At 35.3% G+C, this 18,045-nt stretch overlaps 3 protein-coding genes and 1 long non-coding RNA gene across 5 annotated transcripts; 2 read left to right on the plus strand and 2 right to left on the minus strand.

The window, feature by feature from the left end:
* Window positions 1–209: 209 nt before the first annotated feature.
* Window positions 210–5,085, minus strand: LOC130507520 (SEC14 cytosolic factor-like). The gene is made up of 8 exons (XM_057002243.1): window positions 4,073–5,085; window positions 3,861–3,978; window positions 3,322–3,410; window positions 3,182–3,228; window positions 2,987–3,075; window positions 2,199–2,332; window positions 1,346–1,946; window positions 210–493 (listed from the first exon to the last, which is right to left on the minus strand). Exons 1-8 carry the CDS (start codon window positions 4,178–4,180, stop codon window positions 420–422), a joined length of 1,260 nt encoding a protein of 419 aa, XP_056858223.1. The 5' UTR covers window positions 4,181–5,085; the 3' UTR covers window positions 210–419.
* A 5,584-nt stretch (window positions 5,086–10,669) lies between these two features.
* On the plus strand, window positions 10,670–11,731 carry LOC108841137 (uncharacterized). The gene is made up of 3 exons (XR_001948058.2): window positions 10,670–10,939; window positions 11,103–11,165; window positions 11,295–11,731. It is a non-coding gene; the product is annotated as an uncharacterized LOC108841137 (long non-coding RNA).
* A 267-nt stretch (window positions 11,732–11,998) lies between these two features.
* LOC108809289 (increased DNA methylation 1) lies at window positions 11,999–16,938 on the plus strand. The gene is made up of 7 exons (XM_018581436.2): window positions 11,999–14,248; window positions 14,341–14,464; window positions 14,563–14,645; window positions 14,801–15,039; window positions 15,370–15,456; window positions 15,609–15,708; window positions 15,793–16,938. Exons 1-7 carry the CDS (start codon window positions 12,386–12,388, stop codon window positions 16,567–16,569), a joined length of 3,273 nt encoding a protein of 1,090 aa, XP_018436938.2. The 5' UTR covers window positions 11,999–12,385; the 3' UTR covers window positions 16,570–16,938.
* LOC108809298 (photosystem II D1 precursor processing protein PSB27-H2, chloroplastic) lies at window positions 16,871–18,010 on the minus strand. Of its 2 annotated transcripts, none has more exons than XM_018581448.2 (4): window positions 17,906–18,010; window positions 17,724–17,834; window positions 17,262–17,626; window positions 16,871–17,178 (listed from the first exon to the last, which is right to left on the minus strand). In XM_018581448.2, exons 2-4 carry the CDS (start codon window positions 17,809–17,811, stop codon window positions 17,041–17,043), a joined length of 591 nt encoding a protein of 196 aa, XP_018436950.2. In that variant the 5' UTR covers window positions 17,812–17,834; window positions 17,906–18,010; the 3' UTR covers window positions 16,871–17,040. The 2 variants fall into 2 exon arrangements, with proteins under 2 accessions (XP_018436950.2, XP_018436957.2); XM_018581455.2 differs by having other exon boundaries at window positions 17,926–18,000.
* Between the last annotated feature and the right edge of the window lie 35 nt (window positions 18,011–18,045).

Genomic DNA, 18,045 nt, shown 5'->3' on the forward strand with positions numbered 1-18,045 from the left:
GTAACATCGCATGTTCTCATTTGAATTCTCCCAGTGATCCCCTTCTCCGTCACGACCACGTTGTCCAAGCGAAGACTTTTTGTTGTTGTTGCATGCTTATCCCGGTATGTGCCCATGGGAAAGTATTAATTATAATCATCATCTATTGAAAAAAATTCAAGTCATAAACTCGACACAACGCATTCAAACTTCAAACGATTGTAACGATATAGACAATTGAAATCAAACCATAAGAAAATTGCTGAATAAATCATAAACAATTGATCAATAAAATTATTAAAAATACATGTGACGAACTAACACGATAGAAACAAGAGTCAACGATAATAATGGAGAACTTTTATAACAAAATGGCAACAAAAGTTATATACTGTTACGTACTTCTTCAAGAGGGTGAATGGAGTGTATAGCTTCATAAGCTAGAACCGTTGAGACAAAGACACGTGCCGGCGTCTAATCTGAGTAGAAACTATGGAGACGAGACCACCGAGTGTAGGCATGGGCATTCGGGGTCCCAATCGGGTTTCGGTTTTATCCAATCGGGTTTCGGTTTTTCAGGTTTATCAAAATCAGCCCCATTCGGATTATTTGAAAGTTCGGTTCGGGACCGGTTCGGTTTCTATCGGGTTCGGGTCGGGGTTAGTAAAACTTCAAAGAACCGGTACAACCCAATGTACTTTCTGGTTCGGATCCCAATCGGTTCTTCGGTTTAAAAATATCTGATTTGTACCTACTTTGTAACCAAAACATAAGTAAAATTAGTTTGTTTTGGTTTCAAATACCTAATTTATACCTTTTTGTAACTAAAATATAAATAAAATTGATTTAAAAATAAGAAACGAACATCAACCATGATCATTCAAAGTCAAACGAAAGAAAAACATATTTATTGATAAAAAGAAAACCAAATGAACGAAATCATAAAACAAAAACCACGACCTCATGAAATGAGAAACATTGTTTAATGAAAACAAAATATAAATCTAAATATTTCAAAATTCAACAGCTACCTTTAACCATCAACTTTCATGTAATAGAACCACAACCTTTATGTAATACATAAGTATATTAGATGTTCAATATATCCTAATGTATTTTGAGTATATATTAGGAATTGAGATCATGTTTGGTATAAAATCTTTCTAGGGTTTTGAATGTTTCGGGTTCTATCGGATATCCATTTAGATTCGGGTTCGGTTCGGATAATACCCATAACCCGAAATACCAAAAAACAAGATCCATTCGGTATTTATGTCGGGTTCGGATCGGTTCGGATTCATTTTTATCGGATCGGATTCGGTTCGGATTTTCGGATTCGGTTTATTTGCCCAGCCCTAACCGAGTGGGGGCCGCATCTTTGACCTATAAGTCATCTCATCGTACGGTCTACGATAGAACTTGAGGAAAGGAACGAACGAATCTCTTCGCGGCTTCTCAGTTTTGCTGACGTGTGTCTCTCGCCGGAAAAACACCGCCGGAGACTGGAAGAAAGACGGGCGAGGTACCCGCGGGTCGCGGAGGGTTCCTCCGACAGAGTGACGGTCGGTCGTCCTAGCTGGCATCGGCGTCGAAGCGAAGAAGCTTCTCCTGGCCCCAGCCAGAGGCTCGCGCCTAGCCGCGGGTGACGCGAAGGAGAAAGAGCGCGCGTTTAGCGGCGAGAGGTACGCGCCTGTGTGTCCTAGCTTAGATGATGACGTGTCGGTCAGCGTGAGGCACCAAGGTTTGACCGTGTCGAGACCGTCGCGAGATACGGTGAAGGCGAACCTAGAGGATGCGCAGGAGCCGATCTTGTCCGTTGATTTTATCGATGACGTGTCGAAACGGAGGGAGGAGACTCGTGAGGGGTAAGAAGAAGAGAAGTCGTCGTCGTAGTCAAACGAGTTTTGGAAATTCTGCATGGATACAATCGTCGTGGCCGTTGAAAGATCCAGGAATGAACGAATACCCTACACGTGAGCGTACATGATCAGTATCACAGAGTTCAACTCAAAAGTATAGTCGCTGTCTAGCTCAGGTCTCAGTGTTACGTTGCATTAGATAGGTGAACTAACACTTTGACTTATATGTCTACGTAAGTTCAAATTCTTATCAAGTAAAAAAGAAGCAAGTTTCAAAATTCAATCGACGTTGGATGTATTAGCTAAGTTTACAGTATAGTATACACTAAAAAATAATAACGGAAATATCAAATTATTTACCTTCCAAAGGTACGAGAAAAGAGAAGGAGGGTCGATGACAAAAGCTTTAAAAAGGCGACAGGGATAATACTCTGCGACTATTTTGAGTGTAGTCACAAGTATGTTCATGAAGGCTGATGCTGATTTGAAGAAGCCTGCCATTACAAAATGTTGAAGAACAGTTAGGTAGCCATCTACAGTTAACGTGTGTACAAAAAAAAAAGGTTTCGTTACAACTTACAGGGACTAGTAATCTAAATGAAAAAATCCTACTCTTGTGTTTTTCTTTTGCTTTTAATAAAAATGTTAAAAACAAAAAAAAAACTGATCAAATAAAAGGAAGGTGTGTACAGTATAGTTGCAGAGGATCAAAAGAAGAACATTAATGAAAAGCTGTGGAGTAGTACTATCAGAGTTGAGAAGGACTGCAACTGCTGAAGCTTGAAATGAGTAAATGCCAATAATACCCTCAATAATTGAGATAGTGATTGGTGTGTGACCGTGACTAAACAGGGACACTACGGACATTATCAGATCGTTACCTCTCCCACTTTCCTGCCGGAGTTCCGACATGTTCCGGTCCCCAATTTTTACCAAACTTCTTTTTTTAGTTAAAACTAAAAGTAGACATTTACAGTATCTTTTATATTCACTTACCGTGACAAAATTTCCATTGAGGATATAAAAAGACTAAATCAAAAAGTTTACCTATATTTTGATTTTTTTTTTCACTTTTTAGAAACTTTTATTCATATCTTAATAAAATGATATAGAAATTCTATAATGAACAAAAGAAAGAGATAACTTACTAGCATCGAAAAGGATGACAAATTCTTCGACGTTCCTGGACATGGTTGAGATTGCCACCTCCAATGTAAATACTACCAAACGAGCCAACCTTTTTTTTTTGAAGAGAACAATACAGATTAAAAAAAAAACAATACAGATTAATATCGATAATTTATATTTGATTTTTATCTTTAAATTTTGTTTGGAGTACTTACTGTTTCTGCGTGTGTAGCTTCTGATAGTCTTGTTTAATGCGGAAAACCTAATAGACAACAAAGTACTAGATTAGGTTTTTGGTAATAGAAAAATAAGTCAAATCATCAAAAGAAGGAAACACGATGAAATACTGAGTTACCAAAACGGGTCTACACTCGTCGTCAAGACCGGCGACATAGGCAAGACCTTCAGCTAGCTCCGCCGTGAACTCATCGGCGATCAAGCTCTCTGTGATTATTACAAGATAATATAATAAATTTTAAAAGAAACAGAATCTTGAAAAATTAAACAGAAGAGGTGAAATTAAGTGGGTGTCATAATGAGTGGATATTCACTTTAACGCTCAATGTTCAAACATGGGACACATCAAAACCCGAGAAAAGCAACGAAACGTCTGTTTTCTAATTACACAAAAGATATACAAATATCAAAACGCTAACCACTAACTAATCTATCATCTGTACACTGCATCATGCTTACTTTAAGCTTTATGTTTTTTATTCTCTCGTTTATGTAGTATACATGCGTGTATATAAGCTATATTAACATTCAAGAACATTGTGAAAAGGAAAAAAACGTATGTATATACAAGAACATATATTTATATAAAGATTTTAGAATACGTGCATACATAGATACATATATGAATAGGTGAAGAGAGAGAGAGAGAGAGTATACCGATGCCAAGAGAGGATCTCCATGAAAGGCATGACCTTAACTGTTTAGCTGCTTTCTTCACATTGTCTCCTTTTGTTCTCAAGAATCTACTGACACAACCTCTGTTACAGAACTTCTCCTGCAATATTTATAAACCCGACAATATTAAAAAATAAGCACTTAAAAGACCCTGAAATATTAGTGAAAAGAGAAGTGAGATAAAATTAACAAACCTGTTTAAGAGTGAGAGGAGAATGTTTACGAAGGAGATGCAGAACAGCTTCGACTTTGTCGTCGCTTTCTACTGTTGAATGATGATCTTTCTGCTCTTTCTTCCCCATTTTCTTCGAGATATCACCCTTCTTCTTCTTCTTCTTCTTTATTTGTGAAATATATTGATAAATCAGCCCGTTGTAACAAATATACCAATCTTGTTCTTCAAGCTAGAGAGAGGGAGAGAGAGAGTGGGAAAAAAGAGATTTTGAAAAATGAATGGGAGTGATTGAATGGTGAGAGAGATAGAGAGAGGAGAAGAGATTCCCTTGTGGTATATATTTTGGTAAATGGGATTAACGGCAGCTGACGCCGTTAATACTACTCTAGGACATATGTCTTGGTCAAGGTCATATATTGGATATTATTATTACATTAATTAATTTGTTAGCAATCAAGCGAAAAAGTGATTAGCTTAAAAATAATAATATTGAGACCTTTAATCTAATGATCTATTTTGAAAACATAGATCGGAAATCAAAATTCACGTGACAGGAAGCGTTTGAAGCTAATATTTTTTTTTTTGAGCAACAGCTAATATTATTCTTTTAAAACGTATATTCTTGCAATGAGAGAAGACATAAGCGTTTTTTTTGCTACATAAGTTTAGATGAATAAAGAATAGAAAAAAACAAGTGAGGAAGAAAACATTAAATAAAATAAATAAGAAGAAAAATAGGTCAAACGGCGTCAATAGCTTTTAACAGCTGCATGTTTGCCCGTTGGAACAAGGATTATTACAAGAATTCGACTTTACTTAGAACTCGTTGAACCTTCAATAGTTTTCTAAAAGCAATAACACTGATCACATCAATCTCTCTTTTTCCGTTTGAAATGTATGAAATATTGCTGTTAGTACAACAGAAATATAACAAGTTATTTTGTGTTGACGTCTAGTACAACAAACGTATGCTTCTTTTTATATGTATATATCATCTTTCTACAAGTCTAGGACATACGTATTCTTGTTGGGTTTAAAACAAAATATATGAAGCCAGTTACAAAAAAAAAAAATATATATATATATATATATATATATATATGTCAAATCCGAACTAGGTCCAATTCGTTTCTCGTAGACATAACCATTGTTTATTTCGTTGGGTATGAAACCATAATATTGCATTGCATTCTTACGTATGTTACATTAATTCGACATGTTACTTTGTTTCAGATACACGTTATATTTCTTATGAAAGAATCGTTTTGCATCAAACTAATTAACATCGTATAGATGATGGTATAAACTAAAAACTGGAAGAAATCTACAAATAAACTGGAAGAAATCTACAAATAGTGCTTGATTAATCTTGTACACATATACACACATACGTGACAGATTTTAAAAGAGGAAACATGAAATGGTCAGTAAGTAAATACGTATACTTGACATTACACTTGACATTTTAGCAGAAAAAGAAAAAAAAACGTTACACTTGACTTTCATTTTTAGTTTATTTAATTAATATTAGAAATTAAATGCAATCACTTTATCACTTCTAAAGAAACAGCAAACAACGACAAAAACAAAACAAACAAAAAGCAAACATCGGACCAATTAAAGTTAATTAATATTTAATACCTTTGAAGTAATATGCAGACTTGCAGAGCTCCAATCTGGGTTGTGAACTGTGTGGCATCTCAAAGAAAATTAGTAAAACTATATCTTTTCTTTTACTGATATAATGTATTTTAGGTGAAACTATATTTAAGAATTATTACTACATTTTTGAAGCTAAACTTGATACATAACCATATGACTTCTTTTTTTTTTATGAATTCTGTTAGCTTAAAGTATATTATAACTTTTATATCTCTTGTAGATTGTATGACGTACAAGTTTATCTGATCTCATTGTAACTTTGCTTTGATGATGTATAGATCATAATCTGATTCTGTCGACCTATTATTTCCACCAAATCTAAGTGTGAATTCCAGTAGGTTTCTTATGTCACGGATGCTAGAGATGATTAAATATTTAGCCAATGAGCAATGATGCGAAATATTTGTGATCGCACGGCATAGCAATGTGCCGATGTGTACATAGAGTAAATAATTAATATACGTATTTAGTTAAGAAATGTAATTAATATACGTATAATTCACAACGGTCCAGTAAGAATACAAAAAGGTTCATCAGTAGGAAGTGGAAACGACATGTTAAAAGGCTCTGTCTTTGACAGCCAACAGCAACAAATCAAATATTCGCATCAATAAAATTGTACCTCAAGTAGAATGTAGTGGCCTTGTGTTTTTCATTATCATTATTTATTCTTCTTTGTTTCTTTTTCATATCGGCCATGAAAATTCGCATCGTATAAATTTGATTGATTTGATCGTCTCAGTCCAAAACAATTAATGATCAGAGTCTTTTATATTTTTTCTTCTAAAAAATGAGCAGATTCTTTTACAATATATGAAAATTTCTGTGTTAATATTAAAATTAATTATTTATAATTTTCTCAAATTTTAACTACTCGTAAGTATAAATGTTGATTTCAATTGAATTTTAGAACCGTTGTTTTAAATAAAAGATAGTGATAAATATAGTAGATATAATTATTCTAATGCTACCCAGTAACCCAGTATAATTTTAAATCATCCCATCTCATTTTATCAACAAGCGGGAGAAAAAGAAGATAAAGTGCCCGTGAACAAACAGTTGAATGTGTTATCAAAATAAAATACTTGTTTAGTTTCATTGCGAGTGATCCTGTTAGTTTTATGTCTTTCTGTTTGTAATTACCTATTTTTGGAAGAATGAATTATTTGATATAATGGGAGGGACAGAATGCATTTATTATTTTTTTGTGGAAAAGGAATTTGTTTATTAATATACAATGAGACGACTTTGAGTTTAGTTGAAACTTGTGATTATTAGTCGCATGAAAAGTCACTATGATTATTTTTGTATGTTTATAATCATTGTATTTAGATATCCATTAAGTTTGGTTATAACTTTAAATGACCACTGTAATTAAGTTTAAACCTTTAATTCAAATGAACTTGTTGCATGCATAGCTAACAAAACCTTTTGATCATAGCGAGCTCTAAATTTGTTTAGATCTCGAGTTCATTAGTAAACAAACAACAAATTTACTATTGTTTGGTTTTACTTCACTTGATTGAAAATTACTTCTTCTGTTTTTTAAAGATCCATATTCTAGAAAAAAAAATTGTTTTAAAAAGATACATTTTTTACTTTTTCAAAATATTATTTAATGAAAATATGTTAATTTCAAGAAAATTAATTGTGTTTATTGGATCTCTGTTTTTTAAAGATCCATATTCTAGGAAAAAAAATTGTTTTAAAAAGATACATTTTTACTTTTTCAAAGTATTATTTAATGAAAATATGTTAACTTCAAGAAAATTAATTGTGTTTATTGGATTTTTATTGATTAAAAATTATGGAAAATTGTTATTCACAAAAATCAATGCATTTTTAATGTGATTTCTTAATATATGTGAAAAGTCTAAAATATGTATCTTTAAAAAACAGAGGGAGTAGTTAACAAGAAAAATATTCACTTGATGATTAATCTCTAATACTAACTGATACCTTCAGTTTTAGAAAACTAGTTCTTTGATTAGTTAATAATAGACTTGTTTATTTATTTCACTTGATCCAAGATTTTATCTAACCAAAAAAAACTCGATGATTAATCTAATGTTAATTAATATGTTTTGTGGAAAATATTAATTCTTTGGTCAGTTAAATGTCTTGGTGTATCAAACACCTGCTACAGATACAATCGAAAGTAAAATCGTCTTTAAAAATTAAAGTTTTCATGATGTCAAGAAAAGGAAAGATTAAAGTTTTCATTTTCGATCTACGATTCATTGTGAACTAACAACTGAACCTTAAGTCAAAAAAAAAAACTGAGCCCAATAATAATTTATCCAGATATAGACTTCTTTTTTTTTTGGGATAAAATCCAGATAGGACGATCAATGATCTTCTTGACTAATTTCATGACGATTAATAAACACTGGGTTGAATGTATCACCTAACATAAACTAAAAGTTAAACAGTTTACTCACTAGATATATGTTATCGTAATGAAGTCCGAGAAATCGATGTTTATATGTTAGTTATCGTAATGACGTCCGACAAATATTCCTGATATCAGATTTTCTGAGAAGGATATTTGACAATATAGTATTTACAGATAAGAAACAGTGGTGACATTATTATTACAGTAATAATTGACTTAGCGACTTTTGGAAATACGATAATGCTATTTGCACTGACGCAATATGTCAACAACAACTCACGTGAGCCCCCCAAGTCTCCTCTATTTCTCCTTAGTCTCACAACACATTTCTTTCATATGTACCAAACCTCCTACAAACTCGATTTCATGTTTTTTCTTATGTTCGTTCAAATTTTGAAATAGGCCAGTGACAAGATACAATGATAATTTCACCGAGTTAGTGGCGTTTGATAATCATTCAATTTCTTGTTCATCATTTCACATTTTTCATATCTATTTGATTGTTCAAACAATATATGTACCTTTGTAATTTATTATTGTAGATACACAGATGAGGATACTGTCCCTTCTTCGACTCCGTTCGTAGAAGTGGTCAACACAAATCCTGTCACGTTTTCATCATTCAGTTGAACACTTTTGCACAATTTGATCATGAAAATATATGGCGAAGTTACTATGATTATATTGATTTGATACTTCCATTCTTTGTTTTACACAAAAGTCATAAGTTACCAATTCTATGACTTTTTTTTTTTTTTGTCAACTGGTCACTTTTGGACCTTTTAATCCTCAAACTGAGGTAAGTGGGGGTCGAACCCCCGACGTCAGGGCCCGAAGGCAGAGCTCAGCAGCCACTTGGCTACGAACGACCCGACACCAATTCTATGACTAATAGTTGATGATTGTTCTGCGTCATGCCCGTACACGATATATATTTGAAGAAGCTTAATAATATGATTTTTTTACTAATTTTTGAATATCTTATGATCTCCGTTGACACAAACATAGTAGTAAATAATAAAACATGGGAAATCTAAGAGTACGTTCTATGACTTGTACAATTTGAAATATTGACAGTTCCAAAAAAAATTGAAATTTGATTGCACACTTTCTTCTGTTGAAATGGGGTGTAATCAGAGACGTGAAAAAGAGAAGAAAAAGTTTTTTTTTTTTTAATTATAGCATGGGGTAGAGTAATATCGAGTGCACAATTTTTTATGTTTAAACAGTACATGGCATAGAGAAACAAAAATATAATTTTACTTGATTGGCTATCTTTTAGCGTCCTGTTACAAAAAAAAAGGCTATCTTTTAGCGTCCATAAAAATTTAGCGTAATTATTTATGTTTAAGATGTCATACTATCACAATCAATATAACCAAAACAAAGCTATTTTCCTTATAAAAAGACAAACGAATTTAAGTTGATCATCAGAAAATAACAATATGAATTTACTATAAAATTTTAAATTATTACCCCTTATCAAAGAGAACAATACCATGTCAATTTTTGTCAAAAAAAACAAACAATACCATGTCAAAAAATCATTTTTTCAAAAGAAAACAACACCATGTCAAAATAAGACATTATGCTTAATTTATAGAAAATCAATGTGTATGCATAACATATAGGTGTTTTGCTTGCGCATGTATGCATAATCATGTTATAAATATCTATTATTATAAATATTATTAATTTATTATCAAAAATAAAAAATGATTTTGTACTTAAATAGTGTTTATACATATTTCCATTTTAATTTTAATTTTTATGTGATTATTTTTATTTAAAATATTTTTGGACAATATATATATATATATATATTAATTTATAAATATTTATCTAGTAAAACTGAATTATTGATTATCTATTAAAAATATTAAACAATATAACCACTTTAATTTTTAACATAAAATCCTAAAATTGAAAAATTACTTTAGAAATAATAGTATAAATATCAAAATATATTCGATTTGAATATGTATATATTGAAGTTTATATTAATATTAAACTAACATTATATGTTCAATATAAATATCTTTGAATTATAGAAAAAATAAATAATTGGGAACAAATCATTACTAAGGAGGTGTTATTGGATTGGGAAGTTTAATAGAGTTTGATGGAATCTAAATCTCAAACGAATTCCAGTGTTATTCAATTGGGATTTGAAGAAAGTGAATCAAAATCCACTGTTATTGGATTAAGGATTTACTCCCTCTGTTTTTTAAAGATGCATGTTTTAGGATTTTCACACTTATTAAGAAAACATATTAAAACTTAGTTATTAATGCATAGTTTTTTGTAATTTTATATTTCCTATATTTTTAAACCAATAGAATTTCAAGAAATGCAATTAATGTTTTTGAAACACACAATTTTTCATTATTAGTTGACAAAATATGCTTTGAAAATATGAAAAATACATCTTTTTGAAACAAATTTTTTTTCTAAAAAATGGATCTTTAAAAAACAGAGGGAGTATCAATTAGAATTTGAAAAGAATTATTTTCCCCTTCAATATCACACAGATTTTCGTGAGAAATTAGTTATAATGGATTTTGAGGAACTTTTCAGTAAAAAACAAGAGGAAACAAATCCTACCTTTTTTATCTGGTTTTCGAAAGAAACCCAAAACAGCTTCCTCTTTTTCTCTTCCGTTCTTCACCAAACTTTTCACCGAATCCCTAACCACTCAGCGTTTCTCTCCTACTCCACCGTTCACCTCCGTGACTCCGTCTCGCAGTCCTACAAACCTTCCGCTGGAACCTCGTTTGCTTTGAATCAATCGCAGTCGCGAAAGCTCTAGCTGATACCTCGGTCTTTACGGTTAGCAACACCAATAACAAATTAGTTCTTACTTTGGATTCTTCTCTATCAGTTTGCTCTGTTTCTCAGTTTTTTTTTTGCTCTTATCTTCCTTTTGCTATTTCTCTGAGATTGAAATTTTCTGGCTTTAAGAGCTCTTGATTCTCTAATATCATTCCTTCAGGCGCGTTTGCAGAGAAGAGAATTGAAAGCCAATGTTAAGGTTGTTCCCCTTAATCTGTAGCAGGTAGTTACCATTCCCTTTGATCACTATATCAACGTAAAGTAATTTGTTGTCTGATCAGGAGTTCAATCTCAATCTTATTACACATTAGATAAACTGTATTTCAAAATTCTTTGTGCTTTCTGTTCTCAGTTTTTATTCAAGAAGTTCTTGGAATAAAAAAATCTGGTGGTGATAAGGAGAGAGTTGAGTACGTGAAACAAAAGGCAAAGGAGTATGCAAACAGTACCTTGGCCAAACAGTACCTTGGCCTGAGATGTTGTTGTAACAGAGTATGCAGATGCCACTTTACAATTTTCACATCCTGTGGTTGATCTCTTATCCTTTTTCACTCACAGAAACTTGTCAATGATGAGATAGAGCAGGTGAAAGGTTTGGCACTCCAGTGTTGCTTTTCGTGAAACTCTCGTGTAAGCGTCGTCATCTCGCATCTTCAACGGCTCAAGTCTTGGATCAAAATACTGTATAAAATCCTTCACAGAAATCAATGTACTTCAAACCATTCTATCTAAATCCTACTCATCGATTGTAGAATCCACTCAAATCCATTAAAAGAATCCCAATTACAGTTATATTTAATTCCATTAAAGTACCCAAACCAATAACACCCCCTAAATCTCATCGATAAAGAAACGTATAAAGCGACATTTATATTCTGGGCTTCAATGGCGTATTTTCGTTGGCCCATGAACACCTCGTCTCTTTCCGAGGCAAGAGTCGAAAACAGTTTAGAAACTCGATGTACCAGAGGGCTTAATTGATCAATCAAAAACTATACGGTCCATTCCGAACTAAAATTTCAATTAACTATAAATACATCCTGATAAAAATAAAAAGTTTCGTTTTCGCTTCCTATCTTTTGTACCGCTCCGTTGCGCCCCCTCACCCCCTCCCACCCTCCTTCCTCCAGGCTTGCGGCGGAGTTACATTGTTTGTCAGCCGCCGAGGAAAACCAGCAACTGTCGAAATCTCGAAAAGCTCATAAGCTCTCCTCACGCTCGATCCTTAAAAGGATATATCTCTGATACAATCATCTCATCCTGTTTTTCTCCGATAGGATCGAAGCTTTTTTTTTTGTTTGTTCTCGCCGCGGATCCGGTGATTGAGGGTGCGATTCGACGTTTATTGAGTATTGGGTTTATCGATTTGGGTGCTTTGGGTATCGGATTAGGATTAAAGGTCAGTACTTTCGATTTTTTTTTTTTCTGGGGTAGTGATCGTTTATGGAACGGGGTTGTGGTGGTAGTGGTGGTGGGTCGGGTGAGAGGTCACGTGTCTTGACTCAGAAGGAGAAAAGAGACGAGCTTTGCAAGGCTGTGATGAGTTTTGAGAAGAAGAGGCCCAAAGTTGTTGTTAGCGAGTCCGAGTCGAGTGAAGAGTTTATGAAGCCTCCAGCGAGGAGCGTTAAAACCTCGAAAGAGAAGTTTGCTCGGAAGAAGGATGGTCGAAATGGGTTTGTGAGGAGGAACAAGGAGTCGTCAGGGATGAAGAAGTTGGATGTGTTTGAGTTTGACGAGTACGATGGGTTTGATAGCGCGAATCTGATGAGGAAGCGTTTTGATAATGGCACTGTTGGTGTTAGCGGGAGAGTCTCTTTTCCACCGAGAAGGTTTGATAATGGTGTTGTGGGAGGAGGGTCTGGATCGGGCAGGGAGGGTTTGTTTGTTAGGAGGAAGAAACCGTACTTAAATGGCGCTTGTAGTGGGAGTTTAGAGGAGAAGTTGAGTAGTGAATCTGATTCAGATGAGGCGATAAGGGTGCAGGGTAGAAACGGTGTTCTGAAGGTGAAGGTGAACAATAAAACAAGCACTCTTCCTGCTCCAATCCAACACCATGAAGCAGAGAGACCACCTTCCTCTTCTAGGAAGGCACAAAAGCGTGAGGATGTTAAAGCAAAACCATCTTTTAGGAAACCAGATAATATGGAGAATTATTCAGAGTCAGAAGAGAGCGACGTGGAGAGGAAAGCGAAAAGAAGGAAACCAGTTTGCGGGAAATCTAAGAAGGAAACCGATGAATCGTTGAAACCTGCAGCGAGAGAAGAGAGAAGGGGAATGCGTAATGGTGGAACAGAGAAGCAAAGATTACGTGAGAAAATTAAGGGAATGCTTACCGATGCAGGATGGACGATAGACTACAGACCTAGGAGGAACCAAACTTACCTGGATACTGTCTATGTGAACCCCTCGGGGATAGCATTTTGGTCAATAATTAAAGCATACGATGCTTTTCGGCAGCAGTTAAAGGAAGAAGACATCGATGCTAGATCGAGGAAGGATGTTGCTGCAGTTGTTTCTGTATCAGAGGATATCGTGAACAATTTAGCAAGGAAGGTGAAGAAGACAGGGACTGAGATTTCAAAGAAAAGGGACAAGGGTTACAGTGATAGCGAGAGTGAAAAGCAAAGTTATGGAGAAGGAGTGGACAGTGATACCTTTGAGGAGAGGTTCGTAAAGATGACTGGGAAATCCATAAAACGAGGAAGAAACGATTTACACTCGAAAAGTAAAAGACCGTCGTACTATAATGATGCAAGACCATCTTCTGGATCAGATTCACATTATCTAGATGGAAGATTGAGCAAAAAAATAGGAAGATGTACTTTGAAGGTGCGTAGTTCTGAGGATAAAAAGAGTCCAGAAGCCAACGGGTTCAATCCATACTCTGGGAAAAGGACATTGCTCTCTTGGTTGATTGATTGTGGAGTTGTCCAGGTAAGAGAAAAGGTGCAATACATGAACCATCAATGTACTAAGGTGATGCTGGAGGGATGGGTAACAAGAGCAGGGATTCATTGCGCCTGCTGCAGTAAAATCCTCACAATTTCAAGGTTTGAGATCCATGCTGGGAGCAAGTCATGCCAGCCTTTCCAAAATATATACCTGGAATCTGGCAGTTCTCTTCTTCATTGCCAGATCAGAGCGTGGAATATGCAAAAAGGTGCTAAGAACCTTGGTTTTCATCGCGTGGACGCCGACGGCGATGATCCACATGATGATGCTTGTGGTATCTGTGGCGATGGCGGAGATTTGCTTTGCTGTGATGGTTGTCCATCAACATACCATCAAGCCTGCCTAGGTATAGAGGTATGAATTAGTGTGAAAGTCTTACCTGTTTAAACCTTCTTAAGGATATGTTGGTGTGCATTCACGCACTTGTATCATGCTTTAATTTGTAGGTGCTTCCTGTGGGGGACTGGCACTGTCCAAATTGCACTTGCAAATTTTGTGATGCTGTGGTGCATTCTGGTGGCGAAGAAGAAAATCCTTCATTACTTTCCTGCAACATGTGTGAGAGAAAATGTGAGACGTTTCCTCCATTGAGCTTTTGATTATCCTTTTCATGAACTTCCGTTGGTAACAGTGGCGTCCTCACATTATTTTTATAACCGCTTTTGTAGATCACCAATCATGCATGAATGAACTGGAAGCTCATAATGTTCAGTCTTCAGCTTCTTCGTTTTGTGGACCTAAGTGCTTAGAGGTATTTTGACGTCTTTACCTTCCTCAGCAATTTTGCTTGAGGTTTTTTTTTTTTAATCTATTTGATCAGTAGTTTTCTATGTCAGTATGCTGTTGGTCTATCTTGGCTCTTTTCCTCCTTGTATGCTAAATTTACTTTCATTGTTTTCTCTACAGCTCTTCGAAAAGTTAAAGAAGTATCTTGGTGTCAAACATGAAATAGAAGGCGGCTACTCATGGTCTCTTATACATAGGGTGGATACGGATTCAAAATTCAACTCTCAGTTGTCGGCACAAAGGATTGAAAACAATTCAAAACTAGCTGTTGGGCTGGCAATCATGGATGAGTGTTTTTTGCCCATTATTGACCGGAGGAGTGGGATCAATTTAATTCGTAATGTCCTTTATAATTGTGGGTAAGTTTTTTGTTTGTTCATCCCTCTTTTTTACCTATACTGAAAAGTATGATGCATCAACTCCTCTTGATATGGGACTTATATACTACTAGCTTAGTATCTAGTACACATGCGAGAAACCAAAGGCTACAGATTTACATGTCAGCTGTGATAAATGTAAACTTGTCAACAAGACATTGTAGATATAGGTGAAGCGAAGGCTTACGTATATTTGCAACTTTTTTTTTCTTTGATTCACATGCACAGAAGAACTATAAACGCCTATAAATTTGGTTGCTCTTTTGCTATCTATATGCTTGATTCAATATGATGTCTGCCTTGTCTATGCAGATCCAATTTCAACCGGATTAATTATACTGGCTTCTACACTGCTATCCTAGAGAGAGGAGATGAAATCATATGCGCGGCATCTCTCAGGTATTATCTAGCATCTCAGTCAACACTTTTTTAATAACAGGCATTGGCATCTTCCTCCGAGTATATCTTTTGCTCATACATTCTAAGTACTAGTTGGTGTTGAGTTGGGAGGACTTTCTAGAAGTTAAAATGTTTTTTTGTCTCCTTGTTAGGTTCCATGGAATGCAATTGGCAGAGATGCCATTTATTGGAACCAGACATATATACAGGCGTCAAGGAATGTGTCGTCGGCTTTTTGATGCAATTGAGTCGGTAAGCTGGCTGGACCATATAATCATATGCTGAAAGGTGCATTCAACTTTTTTTTTTAAATTCTTGGTTTGTGTTTTTTTTAAGGCTATGCGTTCTCTCAAGGTTGAGAAATTGGTAATCCCTGCCATTCCAGACTTCTTGCATGCGTGGACGGGTAACTTTGGATTCAGTCCTCTTGATGACTCAGTTAGGAAAGAGATGAGGTCCCTCAACACGTTGGTATTTCCTGGAATAGACATGTTACAGAAACCTCTCCTCCTCCATGAAGAAAACAAATCCAAAGTCGCAGCTGAAGAAGGTGATTGTGTTGTTGTTGTACCTAAGGGTGCCATGAATTCAGAGATAGAGCCGGAGAAGAAATCTGAATCTGCGTCTTTTGCTGAAACTTGTCTAAACTCCAACGGATATGTCGCTGATGATGATGATGTAGACTGCGTCAAGAAAACTCTTGTTTCTCATGAGAAAAGCAGTCCTCCTATATGTATATCAGTTGAAACATCCAAGCCTGAAGGTGAAGAATCTGGGATTAGCTCTTCTTCTTGTCAGTTTACATTGAAGTCTTGCTCTACGCAACGTGGCAACAATACAGGATCATCATGCGAAGATGTGAATGTAGAAGCTGTTGCTAAGTTACTGTCTCTGGAAATCGTACAAGCATCCACTGAGGTTCAGATTGAAGACAACCTCGCTTCATCTATTTCTGGTTTGGGATCATCAGATATGAGCTCTATCTCCCAAGAAGACAAAAGTGAACAAAAGTTACCGAACAGAGAGGCCTTTACTTCATGTAAAGACAACGACAGACTCGGTCCTGATACTAAGTTGGCTGTATCGAAAGCAGCAGATGGTTTACTTTTGTGAGGGGGAAAAGATGAAAAGACTGCAATATATATATATATACTGTCTGGATTTGTTCTCGGAGAATTGATGCTCATTGATTATTCTTCAAAGGTTGAGATTAGGTAATGAGAGATTCAAGTTTCACATATAAAAAGATATTCGTGATGAAGATATATGCTTGACGCCCTTATTGCGTTATGATACTACAGAATAAGGAGAAGCATGTGTTCACTTTTAAGGCCTAAGTTTTTTCTCACATTCAGAGTCCTGTTGTTGTTGTCTGTCTTTACTTTGTATTTACTATTATTAACTCAAATCCAGGGATTTGCAACATTGTATTATATATAACATTCCATTAGTAATTTTTGGAGCAGTGTTTAGTTTTGCATACTTTTTATCTCAAAAATTTTCAGTTACTTTTTTCGCAAGTACTAAGACTTGTATGTGTAAGCATCAATACATAGCTGCAGGATCTGATAAGAGAGAAAGCTGTCACAAAAACTCTTCAGCTCTATTAAGATCATCCAAAATCTCAGTCTTAACCTCGTCAGGAAGAGGTGCAGAAGGTCCCGCCTTCGAGTAAAACGTCGCCAGAGCTCGGATGACTTTCTCCAGCTCCGCGTAAGATTCCTGAACACACAAATCAAAATGTTTCATTCAGCTTCGTTTCATCAACTGTTTCAAACAAACACAAGGAAGCAAATGTTACTTACTTCTCCAGCTACACTCTCCTGCCCTCTCCAGTTGCTCAAGTAATCACGAATCGACTCCTTGGCGGAGTCAGCGCTTCTTCTAAACTTAGCATTGTCTTTTGGGTTTTCTTTAAGAGACTCCCTCATCGTTTTCACAACCTCCCTTGCAGATTTCAAGTAAGCTTTCGGTAGCTCTTTGCCAGATTTTGTTCTCTCGTTAGGATCAAACAAAGACTTGAAAGCACCAACAACTCCTTCTCTCTCTACATCCTCTGCTTGAGCAGCTTGTAATCCAGAGAACTCAAGTGTGGCCATCAACGAAGCACCACCAACACAGTGCAAGAAACCACGACGAGCAAACAAACATCTCTCTTGAATCTTTTCTTCTGTTCAGTTGCAAGTTTTCAAGCAGTTCAGAGAAAAACAGAGAGCCACACATTAGAAAAAGAAAAAAAAACAGAGGAAAAGATGTAAAGGTGATACCTTTACTACAACCATGCTTATTCGATTTCACTTGTTGATGGATCAATGTAGGAGGAGGAACATTAATGGCGGCTACAAGGAAACCCATATGAATCTTCTTCTTCTTCCAGTCTGATGGCAAACGAGAAGCTCAGTAGTATCCTTTATCGGAGAAAAAAAATTTCGGCAATTAAATGCGTCACCTTGACGGCGAAGAGTTTACCGGAAGGAGCAGCAGTCAGGCGTTGTCTGAAAAGAGAGGAGAGAGATGAAAAAAATTGGATGGTTCGTGTTGTTTTGTCTGAATGACGAATTTGCCTTCTAACTTCAAGATGATATTAAT

Source organism: Raphanus sativus, chromosome 1 (genome assembly GCF_000801105.2).
Source record: "Raphanus sativus cultivar WK10039 chromosome 1, ASM80110v3, whole genome shotgun sequence".
NCBI classification, from domain to species: Eukaryota; Viridiplantae; Streptophyta; class Magnoliopsida; order Brassicales; family Brassicaceae; genus Raphanus; species Raphanus sativus.